Source organism: Protopterus annectens, chromosome 2.part1, assembly GCF_019279795.1.
Source record: "Protopterus annectens isolate FY-2018-M chromosome 2.part1, PAN1.0, whole genome shotgun sequence".
Taxonomy (NCBI): Eukaryota; Metazoa; Chordata; order Ceratodontiformes; family Protopteridae; genus Protopterus; species Protopterus annectens.
This window is the reverse complement of record NC_056729.1, coordinates 360,560,550-360,581,118: the sequence shown is the minus strand read 5'-3', so window position 1 is coordinate 360,581,118 and position 20,569 is coordinate 360,560,550. Positions and strand designations below refer to the sequence as shown.

Here is a 20,569-nt window from a genome sequence, read left to right as displayed (position 1 = left end):
TAAAATGAGATACAGGCTTTTCCTGTTAAGGATTTAAGGAATGGATAGTGGATAGGATTAAAGTGTTATTAGGGAAAACTAAAATTACTTCAGAAGGGATTGTTAGTAAAATGGTATAAAATGAAAAAGAAGTATAAAAACAAGTCAGAAACAACACAGAAAGAGACATGGGAAAGAAGTAATAAGAGTTATTTATAGGGGTTTACAAAAGTAAAAGCACCACAGAAGGGGAACCTCAGAGTTCAAGCATAGGTACCACTGCAGAGGGTTAACGGGAAAACTTGGACTACATGCAGGAGTTTTAAAAAGTTTCTGCTAAGCAAGTTCTTTTTTATGACAACTGTAAAGAGCAAAATGTTTTAGCACAACTTAGGCAACTGAAAGTAGAAAAAGCTACAGTGAAACTTAGGGAGCTTATGATACAAAAAATAACCAAAGATCCTCTAGAGGCATTAGTAAAATTTCAGAAATTTTATGAAAATGTGTACAAAGGGGAATGGAGAAACCAAAAAAATGCACAAAATGAAATATTTATGAAAAACTTACTTATGCCAAGGTAAGAGGAAGATGAGACTCAAAAATTAATACCCAAGATAGGAAGGAAATAAATAAAAACAGTGATGTATAAAAGGAAAGTTTCTGAGAACTGACAACATTCCTATGGAAACGTGGAAGTCAGGAGGAATGAAACAAATATCTGGAAGGCTTTGCTTAACCATATTTTAAAAAGAAATGAAGTATACATGTCTTTGAAGAAAGGTGTGGATGGCTATATAACCCAAAGAGGGTAATGTCCTTTCTGATCCAGCTTCATAAACCATGACTATAAAGTGTTTATGAATACACTAGCTAAGTGACTGGCAAATGTTTTATCAAAGTTGATAACTATGGGCCAATGTGATTCTGTAGAGATGAGACAAACATTTAACAATATTAATATAACAATGAAGATCCAGCAGGAAGTGGAGTATAAGAAAATGCTGCTACTGCTGGTTACTCTTGTTGCAGAGAAAGCATTCGATAGAGCCACATGGGAGTGTTTATCTCTGTCAAACTGTGCTTAAACACAGAAACCAAGAAGAGATGTCTTCTTTTCCTTCTGTTATTTGCTTTACATTTAGAACAGTTAGCAAATAAATAAGGGATGTACACATTCAATGTTGTATCTGGTATTTTAGCATTATTTGCAGATGACATTATTTTGTACTTGATAGATCTAGTGAATGAGATTTTGGTGTTGTGGAACATTTTAAGCCAGCTTCAAGTCTTTTTAACATAACAAATAAAAAGCTAAAACAAAGGCTGTAGCAGTAAATTATATACCTATGCACAAGTTGGTTCAGTAATACCCATATTTATGGAGACATAAGATATAATATTTACATATATGGAATAAAAAGGATTCTGTTATGGCAGCTAAGTATACTTTTGAATAACCTATACACAAAATGATACAAAACTTACAGAACTGGAATCTGTTGAGTAAGGATATGGACAGTAAGATACAAGCAGTGAAAACATTTTTAATACCTTTACTCCAATGTAAGGGCAGGCATATTTTATCAACCAGAGATGCTGTGGATGAAAATCAATAAAAAGTGGAAGAAATTTATTTGGGAGGGAAAGCTGGCAAGAGTTAAAGGGGAAAATCTGACTCTCACCACAGAACAAGGTAATTTAGAGTAATTTGATTTGAAGGGGTAGTTCATAGCAATGCAGTTACAGCTCATACACAGTACAAGCAGTTATAAATTAAAGTAGAACATTACGATGAAACAGGGTAAGAAGTTTGACTGAGAGATAGAGACTAGGAGTTTAGTCCTTATGGAGAATAGTCACAACCATACAGAACTTTATATTCATAGGTTCATAGGTTCATACTAGGCTATCTGCCCTAGGGCATTTATAAGCCTAGCCAGAGTGTGTTTGGCTTTCGCCACCCATTTTAAATTAATTTTGCTATGCCTTTTTTTGAGGTTAGTATACTGTGCCTCTGTCTAACAGTGACACAGAAGTGATAGCCGGGGTAAACCTATGATCTCCCATCCACTCATCAAGATTCCTCTTGAAGAGAGTCAATGTGGGACTCTGCCTAACCTGGACTGGGATTTTATTCCAGAGTGAAGGGAGCCTCTGGGTTATGAATCTGTCCCTCCAGCATGTCCTACTTATTTCAGTGCTGAGGTTCAAGTCTCTTGAGCGCGTAGCTCGATGGGATTTGGATTTTCTGAGGTGCAGCATGTCCATTAATTCCGGGTTGGGCATGGCTTTATACGTCAGGCACAGATCGCCTCTGAGCAGGCGGTATGCCACTGAGTAGAGCTGGAGTTTCTTTAACCGGGCAGCATATGGCATCTGTTTGAGCCCTTTGAGGAGAATATTGTAAGAACCAAGCCAATGTGGGAATGGAGAAATAAGAGTTTACCAACAAGGACGTCTGCAAGTAGAGGTACAGAAAATAAGCAACAGGATGATGGAATTTACTGGGAGTAAAGAACTCATTAGGGCATTAGGTCAGAGTATGATGAAGTTACACAGGTGTTTGAACTGTAGATTAGGGACTGACTTCACTATGAGGTTCTGATAACAGGATACTGGCAAAGGAAAAGGGATAAAGCACTGCAAAGTAAAACACCAGCTCTGATAAGAGTTTTTAGTTGAGTCTGGAACAAAAGATGCATTAAAAAAGGAATAACTAGTATAGCATATAAAATACTGCACCATAACAATAAGAATCAATTTCAGGAGGATAAATAGATTTGGAAAAGAGAACAGAAAATTTACAAAGGAACAAAGGGAAGAAATCTACAGGGTTCTTTACTTACAGTAATTTTCAGAGGCTTGGAATTTTTGCATGGAAGTATCTGTATAGGTACTTTTATACTCCAACTAGAATTCAGAGGATTTTTCCTCAAGTAGATAGCAAATGTTACAAATGCAATGGGGAAGATAGAGGGAATGTAACAAGCTGGCAAATTTTAAAGATTCCCTACACATACTTTGACAGACAGGCTGAGGGAATACATGGTATTGACTATAGAGACAAATCTTTTGATTTGGGTTACAAGATCTGAAATTCCTAAACATGGCAAGTTCTTACTAAGGTTAATGTTACTGGCTGCTAAAAAAAGCAATTACCAGAAAATAAAAAACAAAATCTACACCAAATGTAAAAGAAATTTTGAATATTACAAAGGAGATAAAACTGGAGGTAGGACCTTTACAAAAGGGAAAAAGCAAATTCATAAACATAAATACAAAGTAATATTCAGGAGGATGACTAAGGTATACAGGAACAAAGACATTTATATGATGCTGCAGTGTATGAAACTGTTAAAAAGACAGCATACATGGACACTGCCTAACAATAATAACTTCACATACTTTAGTAGAAAAGCAAAAGTTTATGTTGCATTTTTTTTAAGTGTGAAATCCAATAAATGTGTTTTTCCTTTGGTTTCACTGTATTATGTTGACACACTACAATGCTGATGGCCGAATGATCGACCACAAAAGGTCAGCATATGCAGATGGTCAGGAGGTGTGATAGACTGACAATCCCCGGGTGGGGGAATATTCCATTTCTCTGGGGATTGTGCAATCTTGCAATTACTGTGCAATATTAGCAGGGGGTCCTGGGGTGTGAGGGTTGCAGGGGGCTTGACCACCTGTCAAATACAATGTTATTTGTTTTTTGGGTTTTTTTTTTTAGTTGCATGTGATGAGCATTTTACCCACACATGCGCAGCTGACTGTCGGCATTTCTGTTGTTAACATTTTGTGGTCAACAGTCTTGCTGTTAACATTGTGGTGTGCTAAAGTAAGGCACTAATTTTGTATATACGTATATGTATGTATATGTGTATATGTGTGTGTGTGTGTGTGTGTGTGTGTGTGTGTGTGTGTGTATGTATATATATATATATATATATATATATATATATACACATACATACATATGCCCACTGTCACTCTGCAGATGGGCAAGAGCAACTATTTTTTAATCCTACTGGCTGTTGCAAATTCAGTGGTTCCTGTGATGCTGGCAGACAACACCAGCTGCTACATGTACAACATTCTGGTGCAAAATAGTTTCAAACTAGGTCCACAAGCATTGTTTCTGAAAGGGTTCATACTTCTTTATAGCAGCACTTAGACATCTATAATGACCCAAAAGGTCAATAAAACCCAAAAGTCAAAGTCTGATAAAACAAATGAACACAGTAATTAGGATTGTTCATAGAGATGGATGCGATATTACAAAAGTAAACAGGATATATTAGTGTAGCTAAATTAATAACTGATAAAGTACTACCACAAGAACACAGGGTACTAAGGGAAGGGGAAAAATCGAATACCATCATTTAAGTATCGAACAGAGAAAACTATAAAGCAATTAAGGCAAGAAGTGTCACTGTTAGAAGACTATAGCAGAGGGAACAGATCAACAAAAATACTAAGAAAGATAGATGTGATAAAAGCAATGCACAGTATTAGAGCACCAGGATCTATCATGCAATATTGCAAATAAACTACAAATTTTAGCACAGCCAGAAAAACTTAGAAGATACACAGATAAATATAAAGGAAATGTACAAAATACGCAGTTTATTGATGACCCAAAAAAGTTTTATAGAGAATCGGGAAATAAGGTAAAAGGAATTGAAAGACTCCCAAAAAAGAGTAAGTAGATACATTTTGGAGAAGTATTTATGAAGATCCTGTGGAACATAACAAAGATGCTAAATGGATAGAAAATAGTAAAAGAAAGAATAAGAAGTTTAAAGGTACAGGATATGAAATGGGATGAAGTAACAGCCAGAGAAATTGAAACAAAAATAAGAAAAGCCTCTGATTGGAAAACCCCAGGCCCAGATGCAGCACCTAACTTTTGGTTAAAAGCATTAAGATCTTTGCACAAAGATTTAGCCATGAGTAAGAAGTATTTATATGCGCATCCCGAACAGACACCAACCTGGCTAACTACTGCAAAAACAATGCTACTAAAATGTGAACCTGCAAGCTACTCTAAAAATTATAGACCAATAACTTGCCTTCCGACGACGTATAAACTATACACTGGAAATTATGCTGATAGAGTTTATTGTCATTTAGAAGAAAACTCAATTATGGCAGTAGAACAAAAGGGCAATGAAAGAAAGTCATACGGAACAAAAGATCTTTTGTTGTAAATAAAGTCATAGTGGATAACTCCAAAATGGAAAGAATCTTAGTATGGCATGGATTGACTACAAAAAAGCATTTGATAGTATCCCACATTCATGGATAAAAGAGTGCATAAAAATGTATATGATGTACCCTACATTGATCGACTATATTACAGTGACCATGAAACAGTTGCATACCAGTCTGCAATTAAGCCAAGATAAAGACAAATTATTATCCCAGGGAAAAAAAATTAAAAGGGGGATATTCCAGGGTAACTCTCTGTCACCGTTGTTATTCTGCCTTGCCCTTAACCCATTAAGCTGTTTACTTAACAGCTTAGGCCATGGCTACAATTTGGCTCCTAGAAAACTACAAAGTGTAAAGACTTCTCATCTTCCCTTTGTCAATGATTTAAAACTGTATAGCTCATCAGATGAGGAATTGAAAGCACAACTGCAGGTTGTCAAAACTTTTTCAGATGATATAGGAATGTCATTTGGCCATGATAAATGTGCAAAAGCATGATTAAATGCGAATAAAACTCTGTATGATATAGATTAGAAGACTTACATTAATCCTGAACACAACAATGACATCTAGGAACAAAATCCAAGCTATAAACCAATTTGCTCTTCCTGTCCTAACTTACAGTTTTGGAGTGACTGACTGGCCCCAAAATCCTTTGGACAGATTAGACAGGAAAACAAGAAGGATGCTTCATGCTCACCAAATGATTTACAAAAAAATCAGTGTATACCAAGATTATATATTCCGCATTCTGAAGGAGGGATGGGCCTCCTTGAAATCGATTACATGTATAGAACTGCAATCGTGGGTCTCAACACATACCTGCTGACTTCACAAGACCCAAGCATAGTGAAAGCTTTGAAACATGAGGAGAATAAATCTAAGATGATTTCTTTGCTTAATCTAGCAGAAGCAAATCGGCATCAAGCAGGAATGGAAATCAAACCAGAAGTAGCTAAAAATCAGGCAGCAACTGAATGTGGCAAAAACAAAAGAAAGAATATAAGGTAAAGGACCAGATGAGAAGGGAAGAAACGTGGAAAATGCATAAATATAGTTGCAAGTATAGAAAACTTCTGGAAGAACCTTATGTTGATCAGGATCAAATGCAGGAATGGATAAGGAGAGGCGAATTCAAAACAAAAAATGAAAGGTTAACATTGGCGGCCCAAGACAGTGGGCTATGCACATATTGGTTTACAAAATCCATTGAACATGTGGGAGAAACAGGAAAATGTAGGTTTTTGTAAAACAGAATTGGAAACAGTCGCACACCTTGCTGCTGGTTGTGACATGCTAATAGCAGAAGGACTGTATACTAAAAGGCATAATAATGTGGCAAGACTATTGCACTGGGGATTGTGCAAACATTATGGTATTGAAGTGGCTGAAAAACATTGGAAACATAAGCCACAAAGCATCATATGATGACATTTCTATCACATGGGATCCACACATTACCAACAGTTCAAAAGATAGATGCTAGAAAACCGGATATAGTGGTTCATGAAAAGAAGACAAAAGTAGCATTGATCATTGAAATCGCCACACCCAGTGACTACAGTGTGTTGCGCAGAAAGAGACACAAAGTCATAAAATATCAGGATCTACAAGCAGCAACGAGAGCAATGTGGAAGAAAGATACTCAGACAGTTCCAACAGTAGTAGGAGGAATGGGTCTTATAAAAAAGAATCTACAATCGTATTTAGATGCGTTATCAATCCATGTAACCCCCATACGAATTGCAGGAGTCTTACTGGGCTCATTTCAGGTGCTGCAAAAAGCACTGTTGGCTGGCATCAAAGAATGAAACAATACTAATTTCACAAACTTTTAACTGTGCTTTGACTTAGGAATGGTATCCAGTCCCATCATGGTATTAGAAACCCAAAAGATTTGGAGGAATTAAAAAACAAATCTGAGCTGGAATCACAGATACATAAAAAATACAAAAATAAGCTCAGAAAAAGTTTGTCAGACTCATTCCGTCTACCATTTTCAAAGCCTATAGCAATCTGATCCTTGACTTTACATTTTAAGTTTGTACAATGCTCTTTTTCCTAAATCACTACTGAATAGCACTACTACGACTGGCCTCACTCTCTCCACAGAGACCAGTTTAACCATTCACTAGAACTTTTGAAAAACAAATGAATTTCTTACCTTCTACTTAATATTTAACCCTAGCAATATCTAGGAAAAAAGTGCCCAATCATTTGCAGTTCAAAACAGCGCAAAGGTAGGTGTTCTCTATCTTAACTTAAACACTAGTATGGAATCATAGTACAGACACAGTTTCATTGAAAACTTGGTGAACATTTCAGTATTACTGCGAAGCCCGATGATGTGGCCCTTCTTAATCAGTGCCCAAAGGAACAAAAACTGAGGCATTTACGCTATGAAGAAAACATTCCATCCAAGTTAAAGGATAATCCCAGTTTATGGGAGTTCTAAGAATTTTGCTTTTGCCATTTCCAGCTAGACTGTCAAACACTGGGCAGTGAAACATATGTTGCCAGATGTATCCAATTAATTTTATCAAGAAAACAATAGGGTATATGTGCCCAATTAATAGTTTATATACTGCAGCAAATTAAGAAAAAAAATAGCTATAAATATATTCCTTTAGAGAGGTAAAAATAGTAGCCATTGGAGCCAGTTTTCCAATTTGAAATATAGTTTTATTACACATTAAAAAAAGTTCTGTATGAGGGCAGGGGGATGGGGGTTGCAAAACAACTCAGAACAGTCAATTCTAGTGCTAACCAGAAAAAAGTTTTGAGACTTTTTTTAACACTTCATATACACACCCAATATCCAAAATAATCTCAATGTATACAGTCTTCATGCTGAACATACACCACAAAAGGTGATCACCTTTGAACTACCTTAGTAATTGGTGTTAACCCTAATGTTCCCCTTCCCCAACCCTAATCCTACACCTTAACTTAATAAAATCCTTCCTGTAACACTGCTGCTACACAAAACACACAGACACCCATTAACATCATAACTACACCCCCTTCCTAACCCTACAATACACACACTCGCACACAAATAAAAACTATCCCGGACCCTAACCCTGATGACCACACACACACACACACACACACACACACACACACAAACACACACACACACACACACACACACACACACACTCTAACCCCCCCAACCCCATTCACCTTTCACGAAGAAACAGTCTCTTGACATTTTGGATGTTTGGCTAGTCATACATTCGATAGTAAGCACCATCTTTAACACTTGTCAACCAAACATGTGTTCGATCAAACTGAGGGAAAACATATATATATATATATATATATATATATAGATACACACACAAACACACACACACACACATATATATATATATATATATATATATATATATATATATATATGCACATAAATATACATATATAAAATATAACATTTCATATAATTGAACATTTGTAATATCAAACATTTACAATGCTGGCAGAATTATGGCATTACTTTGTGGAAGGTTGCAGTACAGTGGGGAGTGGGAATTTGCTCTTTCCATGCTACTATGCAATCTCAGAGTTGGCATATATAATTAGCAGGGGGTATGGGGGTACTTTTACCTGGAAAAAAAAGTTTATTTTCTGATGTTCTGCATTTCAGTTCTTGGGATCGATATTTTGACATCTGAATTAGAGTTATTACTTTGAAGTATGATGGCACAATGGGGTAGCAGGCAGTGTCACCTCAGAAGAAGAGATTGTTTGTTTCATTTCTTGGCTGGGATGCCTTTTGTGTGTTGTCAGCATAACCTCCCTCTGTTTTTGTGGGTTTTCTCTATGTGTTCTGGTTTGCTCCCACATTTCAAAGGCATGCAGTAGGTAGGCTGGGCACTCTAAACTGTCCATACGTGTGAGTATGTGTGTGGTATGGAAGAACTGCAATACAGCTAGTCACGTGGCAGTATGAACATTAACTCTACATGAGTGTGACTGTTAAGGTTACCCCCCCCATGTGCAAAAATGTGAAAAAGTGGTTATGGATGGATTTCGAAGCATACTTGTATACACCCCCACACACAGAGCTATAGACAGATATGTACATATACAGATACACAAACATACATGCATACAAAGTATCTTCGGATCTTATCCATGGAAGATGACAAGTGGGAACAAGATACTAAACAGAGAACTGCAGCACTGGCTGCTGTAATGTGAGACGTGATCTGATCAATGTGTGTGAAGCCTCAGCTCAATTCTCAGATAATGGTCTCTATTTGCTAATCATCCTATGGCCATATTCACACCTAAGGTCTCGAGCCATGGACAGTGACAAAAGGAACAAGGTCCAGGACACAAATGGCAGGGTTTCTTCTCAAGGTCATGGTGCTTCCCCCTCCATGACAAGGCAAGGACACTGGTGATCCAGGAGGGCCCTGGAGTAGAGCCAATGCTCTGTGAAATTAAGAGGATTCAAACAGAATGGGTTTGGGTTTCTTATAAGGCCGCATCCTCAGGCAGCTTCCAGTGAAGTTGCTACAAGTACAGCCCACTGAGAAGATGCTCTGAAGCAGACCCAGGACATACTGGAGGGACTATATTTCCTGTCCGAACTGGGAAAGCTTAGAGTTCCTACAGGATCAACAGGAATCTGGAGCAGTGGAAAGGTATTTTTCCTCTACCCTGCTACGTCTGCTGCCACCATAATGCTCACAAGGAAAAGTAGAAGAAACTGAGTCAGAGATAAACACACATGCAAGTATATGCATACTCTGTTAATAGCTACCACGGAAACCGGTACATAGCATTTGAAAATACAGAATATAGTACTCACATCTACATAAATTATATTGCTCAGATTACCAAAAAAAAATAAAAGTGCTGATTACCTGGATTCCATGAAAACTGTTCCATGTTTCTTAGGCAAACAATAAGCAGAAGAACATAATTGGTGAATCTCTCCTTGATATCTGATAAAAAAAAAAACAAAACAATGGATGCATGCTTTGCATTTCCACGGGTTTTTAGTACTTCATTTTTTTTTATCACAGCACATGAAAAATGGGGTTATTATATCATGGAGTGAAAAGATTCTAAATTAAAAAATGAAATCAGACCATCAGTGTAACCCCCACTGTTTTGTTTACAGTACTGGCAATCAGCTGAGCTGTAGAGTGCAATTGGCAACTTTTCCTGATAAAGCAAAATTATCTGCTACAACAAACTGTTATCCTCTGAGCTTCATCGATGATGTGGGTGCAGTCTAATCACTGTAAATACTCAGAAACTTGCTGGAGGAAGTTTGATAAAAAGGGTTCAAATGTAGCATAAAAATTGTGGCATCAACATGCATAGTGAAATTAAGGAAGACAATTTATGTACTTTATTTTTTTACTGATACTGCTGTTGCTGCAGTAAAGAGTTTTTACAGTTGCCCTATGATAATGGAATTCAATAAAAAAGAAAATATTTTGATAAAGTACAGTTGTGTACACTTACCATAAATGTAGATATTCGAGTGTATTCACTGTTGCAGTCATTACATTTGGGTAATCTGCTGGCAGGTTGCCCTCAGTCGGTCTGAATAACAAAGTCTTGGGTCCTGCATCGGTTGCTGTCTCCTCTTCCATGACTTCAAGTCATCAGGGGTATAAAACATGCAGCCGACACCATTTTATTCAGTTTTTCTATATATATATATATATATATATATATATATAAATAAACTGTAAATATATAAATGCACTTTTAGAAACATAAACTTTACCTTCAACTAAAAGCAAATACACCACAAAGGCTTTTGAGTATAGTGAAGGAAAGAAAAGGTATAGAATGGGGGATGGCGGGTGGGTAACCCAGACTGCAACAGTGAATACACTCGAACATCTACATTTATGGTAAGTGTACACAACTGTACTATGTTCTTCGTGTTTCACTGTTGCAGTCATTACATTTGGGTAGAATCCCAAAGCTATGGATGGGAGGATGGAACTAAACAGCATTAGGAGCGGCTATAAGGCCCTGCAGGACTGCAGTGACAAAGCCTGCCCTGGATTTAGAGAAGAGAGGTAAATGATAATGCTTTGTGAAGGTATGAACAGAGCTCCAAGTAGCAGCTTCTAGAATGCCTTTGGTTGGGACCCCTCTGAGAAAAGCTGCTGAAGTAGGGGCAAGCCCTGGTGGAATGTGAACTGACCCCCTTGGGCACAGGTTTACCATGGTGCAAATAGCAGAAATGAATGCAGTGGCTTATCCATTTAGAAATAGTTTGCTTTGATACAGCCTTCCCCTTTGATCCTGCAGCAAATGCTACCAGTAGTTGCTCAGACTTTCTTAGAGATTTGGTCCTGTTTAGGTAGAATCTTAGTTGTCTGTGTATGTCCAATGAATGCAGAATCCGCTCCCCCTTGTTCTGCGGATTTGGGTAAAATGTTGGCAGGTGAATGGTCTGGTTAAGAGCCACACCGGATACCACCTTAGGCACAAAAGAAGGATTGGTCCTGAGGGCTATAATGAAAGGCTCCACTGCCTTGAGAGCCTGTAGTTCTGAAACCCTTCTTGCTGAAGTGACTGCCAATAGAAAAGCTGTTTTTCAAGATAGAAATTTTATATCCGCAGTAGCTGCTGGTTCAAAAGGAGGCAGGGTGAGTTTTTCCAGCAGAAAATTGAGGTCTCATGCAGGAGTTGGTGCTCTCCTGGGAGGCCTTAAAATTTTGGCCCTTTTAAGATACTGTTTAAGCAGTGGATGAGAAAAGAGGGGAGGCTCTGTGTTGTAATGAGCCAAGATGGCAGGGGCATGGATTTTTATTGAAGAAAATAGGCCCTTGTCAAACATTTCAGTTAAGTATTGTAAAATATGAGGAACACTGGGCATTGCTGTGTCTATTCCTTGTGCTTGGTTCCAAGCACAGAATCTCTTCCATTTATCAGCATAAGATTTTCTAGTGCTAGGCCTTCTGGTTTCCAAAATGACATCCATCACAGATTTACTGAGAGGTTTGGTTTGAATAATTAGTTGATTAGCCATGCTGCTAGATTCAGGGTTTGGAGCTGAGTGTGCAGAATTTGATAGTTCTGCTGAGACAGTAGATGCGGTATTTGAAGCAAGTACCATGGAGGAAGGTGTGACATATTCCTTAGAAACGGGTACCAGTGCTGGCGAGGCCAGTCCGGAGCAATTAGGATAATTTTTGGTTTTTCCTGTCTGACTTTTAGTAAGACCTTGTAGAGTAAAGGCAGAGGGGGAAAGGCATAGACTGATAGGATTTTCCAGCTGAATGATAGAGCATCCACTTTCCATGCTTTTTGTGATGAGTTCTTGTGCAGAACTTGTCCAACTGATAACTTTGGGGAGAGGCAAATAGATCTATGTCTGGGCTCCCCCATTTTTGTGTTAACATGCTGAAGATTTGTGGATCCAATTTCCGTTTGTGCGGGTCCATAAGATTTCTGATTAGGTCGTCTGCCAGAGTATTTTGCTTTCCTGGCAGGAACTGAGCTTGAAGATGTATTTGGTAAGTCAAGGCTGTGTTCCACAAGGCCATGGCTAGTCTGCAGAGGGGGTAGGAATGTGTACTCCCCTGCTTGTTTATGTACCACATAAAGTACAGTTTTGTACCTACCATAAATGTAGATGTTCGAGTGCTAATACAGCTGGAGTCATAACAGATGGGTTTTCCTGCCGTCAGGCGGGTCCTCGGTCGGCCGAATTCCAAAGTCTAGGTCCGGCATCGGTTGTCGTCGCTTCTTCCATGACGTCAGTGCGACAGGGGTATAAAAGAACCAGCCGACGCCATTTTCTTCAGTTTTTCTTGCCCCAGATGTCAGGTGCCCCCAGAAGGAAGGCAAAACATAAATTTATGTAATAAAGCAAATGCAATATAATCAAGCAAATACACCATAAAAGAATACCCCAATGAGGTTGTATGAGGAGGTGTTAGCCATAAGGCCTGTCCCAAGAGGGGAAGGTGGGAGGGAAACCTGGACTGCAGCTGTATTAGCACTCGAACATCTACATTTATGGTAGGTACAAAACTGTACTATGTTCATCGTGCATACAGCTGCAGTCATAACAGATGGGTAGAATCCCAAAGCTAATAAAGGGGTGGTAGGCACTACGTGGAACTAGGTGGAGCCAGGATGCCCTGCAAGACTGCAGTGGCAAAGCCCGCTCTAGTTTTGGAGTGTAATGGTAGGTGATAGTGCTTGGAGAAAGTATGTACAGAACTCCAAGTGGCTGCTTCCAAAATATCTTTGGTAGGAACCCCCCTGAGGAAAGCTGCAGAGGTAGCTGTGGCCCTTGTGGAGTGAGATCTGATGCCTATAGGTACAGTTTTACCATGAAAAGAGTAACAAAAGCATATGCAGTGGGCTATCCATTTTGAGATTGTCTGTTTGGAAATAGGCTTCCATTGAGCACCTGTAGCATAAGACACAAAGAGTTGCTCTGATTTTCTGAAAGGCTTTGTTCTGTCCAAATAATAACGGAGCTGTCTGTGAATGTCCAAGGAATGTAGTAGCCTCTCCCCTTTGTTTTGTGGATTAGGGTAAAAGGTAGGTAAGTGGATAGCCTGATTCAAGGCTACCCTGGATACTACCTTTGGCATAAATGAAGGATTGGTTCATAAGGAAACTCTGTCCTGATGGAAAATGATGAAAGGCTGCACAGCCATGAGGGCTTGTAGTTCGAAACCCTGCGTGCTGAGGTGATAGCTAGAAGGAAGGCTGTTTTCCATGACAAATATTGCAGATCTGTTGAAGCAGCTGGCTCAAAAGGAGACAGGGTTAGTTTTTCTAGAATGAAATTGAGGTCCCAAGCAGGTATTGGTTGCTTCCTTGGGGGTTTTATATTCTTAGCCCCTCTGAGGAACTGTCTTAAGAGAGGGTGAGAGAATAAAGGAGGATCAGTGTTGTACTCTGCAGAAAAGGCTGAGGTATGGATTTTGATGGAGGAGAATGAAAGTCCACTGCTTAGCAGCTCGGCTAGGTACTGTAGTATTTGAGGTAAATTCAGTATTCCAGGATTCTGACCCTTTTTTTGATTCCAGACACAAAACCGTTTCCATTTTGCGGAGTAGGCTTTTCTAGTAGAAGGCCTTCTGGACTCCAAAATGACATCCTGCACCTCCTTGGAGAGTAGGGTCTGCTGTGAATTTAAGGAATCCTCCATGCGGCTAGACTGAGTGTTTTCAGCTGACTGTGAAGAGTTTTGAAGCTGTGCTGAGTCAGTAGAAGAGGCATTAGAGGCAGGATCCATGGTGGGGAATGCGTCAGGCTCCTCAGGAATGGGTACCAGTGTTGTCTTGGCCAGTCTGGAGCAATGAGAATCATCTTTGGTCTGTCCGCTCTGGCTTTTAATAGAACTTTGGCCAGCAGTGGAAGAGGTGGAAAGGCATAAACCGTCATTGTTGTCCAACTGAAAGAGAGTGCGTCCACTTTCCAGGCCTGTGGATGAAAGGTCCTTGAGCAGAATTTTGTCAATTGGTAATTTCTGTGGGTGGCAAAGAGATCTATGTCTGGCCTTCCCCATGCTTGAGTTATCATTGTAAAAACTTGAGGATGCAACTTCCATTCGTGTGGATCTGTCATATTTCTGCTCAGGTTGTCTGCCAGTGTGTTTTCCTTCCCTGGCAGGAATTGTGCTTGAAGTTGGATTTGCAATTCCAGAGCCGTGTTCCAAAGGGACATGGCTAGTCTGCACAAGGGATATGAATGAGTTCCTCCCTGTTTGTTTATGTACCACATCACTGTGGTGTTGTCTGTTCTTATCAGTAGCTGTCCTGGATGCAGTAGGTCTTTGAAAGCCATAATAGCATTTATTACTGCTAGCATTTCCTTTTGATTGATGTGTAGGTGCTTTTCTTTTTGTGACCATTTGCCCTGAATGCACCGATCTGTCATGTGTGCCCCCCAGGCGTAGTCCAAGGTGTCTGTTGTGATGACTTGATTTGCTTGAGGCTTGCAGAATGGGAGACCTATGTTTCTTTGGCATGCTTGAGCCCACCACAGAAATTCCTTTTGAAGACATGGAATCAGTGGTATGATTGCTTCCAAACTGTGGCTGTGTTGAGACCATAAGTTTTTTAGGTACCATTGAAGTTTCCTCATATGCAGCTTTGCACATGGGATTAGCAGGATGCAAGATGCCATGAATCCCAGAGCCTGCAGGATTTTCCTTGCAGTCAGCCTGGTGAAGGTTGCCAGTTTTCTGAAGTATTGAGTTAATTGCCCTTGTTTCTCTGGCGTGAGGTAGGCCATCTGGGTGTTTGTATCCAAGCTGGCACCCAGGAAAATTATTGTTTGAGAGGGTATTAGTCTTGACTTCTTTTTGTTGACTGTGTATCCCAGAGATTTCAACAACATTATTACAAATGCCAGGTGTTTCAGAAGAGTGTGCTTGCTGTCCGCTTGGATAAGGCAGTCGTCCAGATATGGGTATATTTGTATCCCTTGAAGTCTGCAGAAGGCAATTACTGATGCCAGGCATTTCGTGAACACTCTGAGCAGTAGATAAGCCAAAGGGCAATGCAGAGAATTGATAATGGGATGAACCTGCAAGAAATCTGAGGTATCTTCTGCAATCTTGTCTGAATGGGACATGCAGGTATGCCTCCTTGAGGTCCAATGTTACCAGCCAAGACTCCTTGCCCAGCATGGGAAGAAGCTGCTGTAATGTGAGCATCTTGAACTTTGGTACGAGTAAATATGTGTTTAGGATGGATAGGTCCAAAATAGGTCTCCAATCTTTGCCTTTCCTTGGTACCAGGAATAGTCTGGAATAAAAACCTTGACCCTGTTCTTGTGCAGGTACCTCTTTAATAGCTTTCATGTCCATGAGATCTGAAATTTGTTTTTGTGCCTCTGCCCTTTGATTGTGTGGCAGGTTTGGAATGCCTCTCATTTTTGGAAGGGTGTGAAAGTGGAATCTGTAGCCTCTGTCTATAATGCCCAGGATCCATTTGTCTTTTCTGACAATATGCCAATTTTTCGAAAATAATGCCAGTTTTCCGCCTAAAGGTGCTGCCATTTGAGCCTTGCTTGGCATGCAAAGGGGAAAGTCATTGGGTCTGCATTCTGAATGGCTGTGAACTATCCTCACCCCCTCTTGGTGTAGGTGTTTGCCATTGTCTGCCTCTAAATGAGCCTTGAGATTGCCCTCTACCTCTCGGGCGCCTGTATCTGCCTCTTTGAGGTCTGTCCGTGGCTGGAAAGAACCAATTTTTTGAAGGCCAATTTCTACTGAAACGTGGCGGTTGTACCTGTAGGAAATCTTTCACTGTTTGCATTGATTTTGCCTTTTCCTCCATTTTCTTTAATACCTCCTCAGCTTTAACACCAAACAATACATCTTTTTGAAGAGGTGCATCTAGTAATTTAGCTTTGACATGATCTGGTAAGGTTTGCTCTTTGAGCCAAGCATGTCTATGTATGACTGATCCTGTAACAGCAGCTCTACAAGAGGCCTCTAAAGCATCAAAACCACATTGCAAGATATGTTTACACACTTGCTCTGCATTATGCAACAAATCCTGCAACTCCTTCAAGTCTGGTTGTTCAGGTTGTGACATTTTGCTTTTCAACTGAGATAACAAAAACTGTTGATACTTTAACATATGGAACTGACAGTTTAATGCCCTCATGGTTAAAGTGGCCGAGGTGTATACCTTTTCCCCACCTTTCTAAAGCTCTGGAATCTCTCTCTGAAGGTAATGGATTTTTGGCAGTGGAGGCCTTAATTCCCTTGGGACCCTGTGAAATAGTTTCTGGGTCAGCCGCATGGCTTTTGTATAGGAATTGGTGTGAATCAGGAACCCGGTAATACCTGTCAGGCTTGACTGGAGCTGGAGGTAAAGAATCTGGGTTAAGGCTGGCCTCTGAATACACATCATCTAGTATGTCTAAGACAGGAGGTATAGCCAGAGGCCTGTGCTGAGGGAGCAAGAGGAAATCCCTGAGCCTTTTCTTGGAGTCTGAGTACTCTTGGCCTTCCCAGTGGAAGTGTTCCCTCAGGGTATGCAAGGTTTCCCCAAAAGAGTAATCCTCAGCGAGGGGGAGACAGAGGGAATGGACTCCTCTGCATCAGAATCTTCGAAAGGGAAGTAAGAATGTTCCTGATCCTCAGAATGTTCTGAAGTAATGGAGGCCTGGTCCGAGGAAGGGTATTCTTCCTCCACTCTGGGCCTTTTGTCCGAGGGGGGTTGAGAACCCCTGATAAGAGTAATCAAATCCTCAGCCATTTTGAGCATCTGCTTTTTAGGCATGGGGCCTTGAGAGGGGCCCTGTGGAGCTTGTCTTTTAGAATGCATGGCTGCTTTAGATTTAGTGTAAGCCTTAATGGAAAAAGAAGAAGAAGGCCTGAAGACACCTTGAGAGGTGGCAGGCCTGTCTGAACTCTGAGTTTCCCCGCCAAGAGTGACTTCGGTATCTGTAGTCGGGGTGTGAGCCGAAGAGCCTGCGACCTCGGGCACAGAAGACACCGCTAATGAAGTGTCATTGGTAGTCAGGGGCTGCGTAGGCGCCTCGCTGAGAACCGGAGCACATGTAGTCGGCTTTAGCGTGGTGTCGGTAGAAGTCGCGGACCTCGTATGTCAGTCCTTATCTTTACGTCGTTTACTCAAAATTGCAGTCGGAGTATCTGACGACATGTTGTAATTAAACTTTTTGCCAAAATAGTGTTGGGCGAACTCCGCCCGACTCTTAATAGTGCGTCTGTTGAATGTAGCACAAAAACGACAGGCCGAGACATCGTGGTCTGGGCCTAAGCAAGGTATACAGAGGGAATGGAAATCCTTATGCGGTATTTGCTTCCCACATGAAATGCAATTATTAACTTTGTCTGACATCGGTCTGAGGCAAGAAAAGTTTCCAACGGGTACTTAGCTTTCAAGAAGTCTTCGGTTGAAAAATATTCGTAATCTCAGGAGCTGGCCGACCGGCACTTGCGAACTGCTTCTGCTTCGGGCACCGCACGGCAAGAAAGACTGGAGAAAATGGCGTTGGCTGCTTCTTTTATACCCCGTCGCACTGACATCAGGAAAGAAGCGACAACAACTGATGCCGGACCTAGACTTTGGAATTCGGCCGACCGAGGACCCGACTGACGGCAGGAAAACCCATCTGTTATGACTGCAGCTGTATGCACGATGAACATCTGTGGTGTTGTCCTGGATGGAGTACGTCCTTGAAGGCTGTCAGAGCATTCTGAACAGCTAGCATTTTTTTCTGGTTGATATGCAGATACATTTGGTTTGGGCTCCATTTGCCCTGAATGAATCTCCCTGCCAGATGGGCCCCCCCAAGCATAGTCTGATGCGTCTGTAGTTAGGGTTTGGGTGGCAGGGGGTAGAGTGAATGACAGACCCTTGTTTTGGTGACACGTCTCTACCCACCAAAGAAATTCCTGTTGTAGGCAAGGAATGAGAGGAATCATTGTTTCCAGGCTCTGACAATGCTGACACTATAAACGTTTTAGGTACCATTAAAGTTTCCTCATATGCAGTCTCGCATATGGAATTAGTAGAATGCAGGATGCCATGAACCCCAAAGCCTGCAGAATTTGTCTTGCAGATAACTGGGCTTTTGTTGCCATTTGTTTGAAGTATGTTGTCAGTTGCCTTTGTTTGTCTGGCATGAGGTAAGCCATCTGGCAGTTGTATTCAAGCTTGCAACCAGGAATGTAATTATTTGAGAGGGTACCAGTTGTGATTTCTTTTCATTTATGGTGTACCCTAGGTATGCTAGAAGCCTTTTTACAAACGCCAGATGTTGAAGAAGAGTGTCCTTGTCCTCTGCTTGAATGACACAATCGCCCAGATAAGGATAAATTTGAATGTTTCTTTGTCTGCAGAATGCAATTACTGGTGCCAGGCACTTTCTAAAGACCCTGGGCGCAGTAGATAAGCCAAAGGGCAGTGCAGAGAATTGGTAATGCAAAAAACCTGCTTTGAAGCGGAGGTATCTTTTGCATGATTCCCTTATTGGGATATGCAGGTATGCCTCTTTTAAGTCTAGAGTTACTAACCAAGCATTCTTGCCTAGCATAGGCTGTAGCTGTTATAAAGTCAGCATTTTGAATTTTGGAATGTCCAGGAACGTGTTCAGAATCTAAAAGTTCAGTACTGTACGCCATGAATTGTCTTTTCTGGGTACCAGGAAAAGTCTTGAATAAAAACCTTGTCCTTTTTCCTTTTCTGGTACTGGTTGAATAGCCCCCATATCCATGAGGGACATGACTTGTTTCTGGGCCTCTGCCCACTGGTTTTGTGGCAGATCCAGCCATCCGTTTGGAATTGGCAAAGTATGGAAATGAAATCTGTACCCCTGGGATACTATGTTTAATACCTACTTGTCGTGGGTAATTAACTGCCAATTTTGAGCATGAAGTGCTAGTTTTCTCCCCAAGGGGGCTGCCAAAAGATAAGTGCTTGGAGATGGTACAGGAAAGTCATTGAGACTGCTTACTGTAGGGTTGTGCTTTGTTTCCTCCAGATTTGGAAGTAGAGGTACCCCATTGCTTCGACCTGTAAGAACCCTGTGATTGATATCTGGAGCCTTTTGAGCACCAGAGTTTGCCCTGAGTGGCTCTGTGGGACACAGGAAAGGACCAATTTTTAGTAGGTCAGTGCCTACTGAACCTGGGTGGCTGCACTTGCAAGAAATCTTTTACAGTTTGCATAGATTTAGCTTTGTCTTCCATTTTCTTTAAAACCTCTTCTGCCTTATTACCAAACAGAGTATCTTGCTGCAAAGGGGCATCCAGCAATTTAGCTTTAACATGATCAGGCAGATTTTGCTCCTTGAGCCAGGCATGCCTTCTAATCACAGATCCAGTAACGGCGGCTCTACAAGAGGCCTCCAAGGAATCAAAACCACATTGCAAAGTATGCTTTCCAACCTGTTCTGCTTAATGCAATAAATCCTGTAATTCTTTATTCTCCACACAATCAGAAATCAACATAATTTTCTGTTTCAGTAAGCCCATAACATGCTGCTGATATTTAAGCATATGAAACTGGCAGTTTAAAGCCCTGATTGCCAAGGCTGCAGACGTATAAACCTTCTTACCCCATCTATCCAGCGCCCTGGAATCTCTATCAGAAGGGGTAGGATTTTTGGCTGTAGAAGCCTTAATACCCTTGGGACCCTGAGAAATAGTCTCACGATCAGCAGCAGGATTTTTGAAAATAAATTTGTGTGAGTCAGGAACCCTGTAATATCTGTCTGGCTTACTAGGAGCTGGAGGCAGGGAATCAGGAGCCATGCTTGATTCCGAGAACACATCATCAACAATGTCTAATACAGGAGGTATTGCCAAAGGCCTATGCTAAGGAAGAAGGAGGAAATCCCTAAGCCTCTTTTTTGATTCAGAGAAGTCCTGACTCTCCCA

General features: G+C 40.7%; 1 protein-coding gene across 2 annotated transcripts in view; it reads right to left on the bottom strand.

The window, feature by feature from the left end:
• Positions 1-20,569, bottom strand: part of TAPT1 (transmembrane anterior posterior transformation 1) — a 1,296,801-nt gene that overhangs the window by 314,528 nt on the left and 961,704 nt on the right. For both annotated transcript variants that reach the window (XM_044062200.1, XM_044062199.1), the window contains exon 8: positions 10,074-10,154. In XM_044062200.1, coding sequence (XP_043918135.1) covers positions 10,074-10,154 — 81 coding nt within the window. The remainder of the gene's footprint in view (positions 1-10,073; positions 10,155-20,569) is intronic.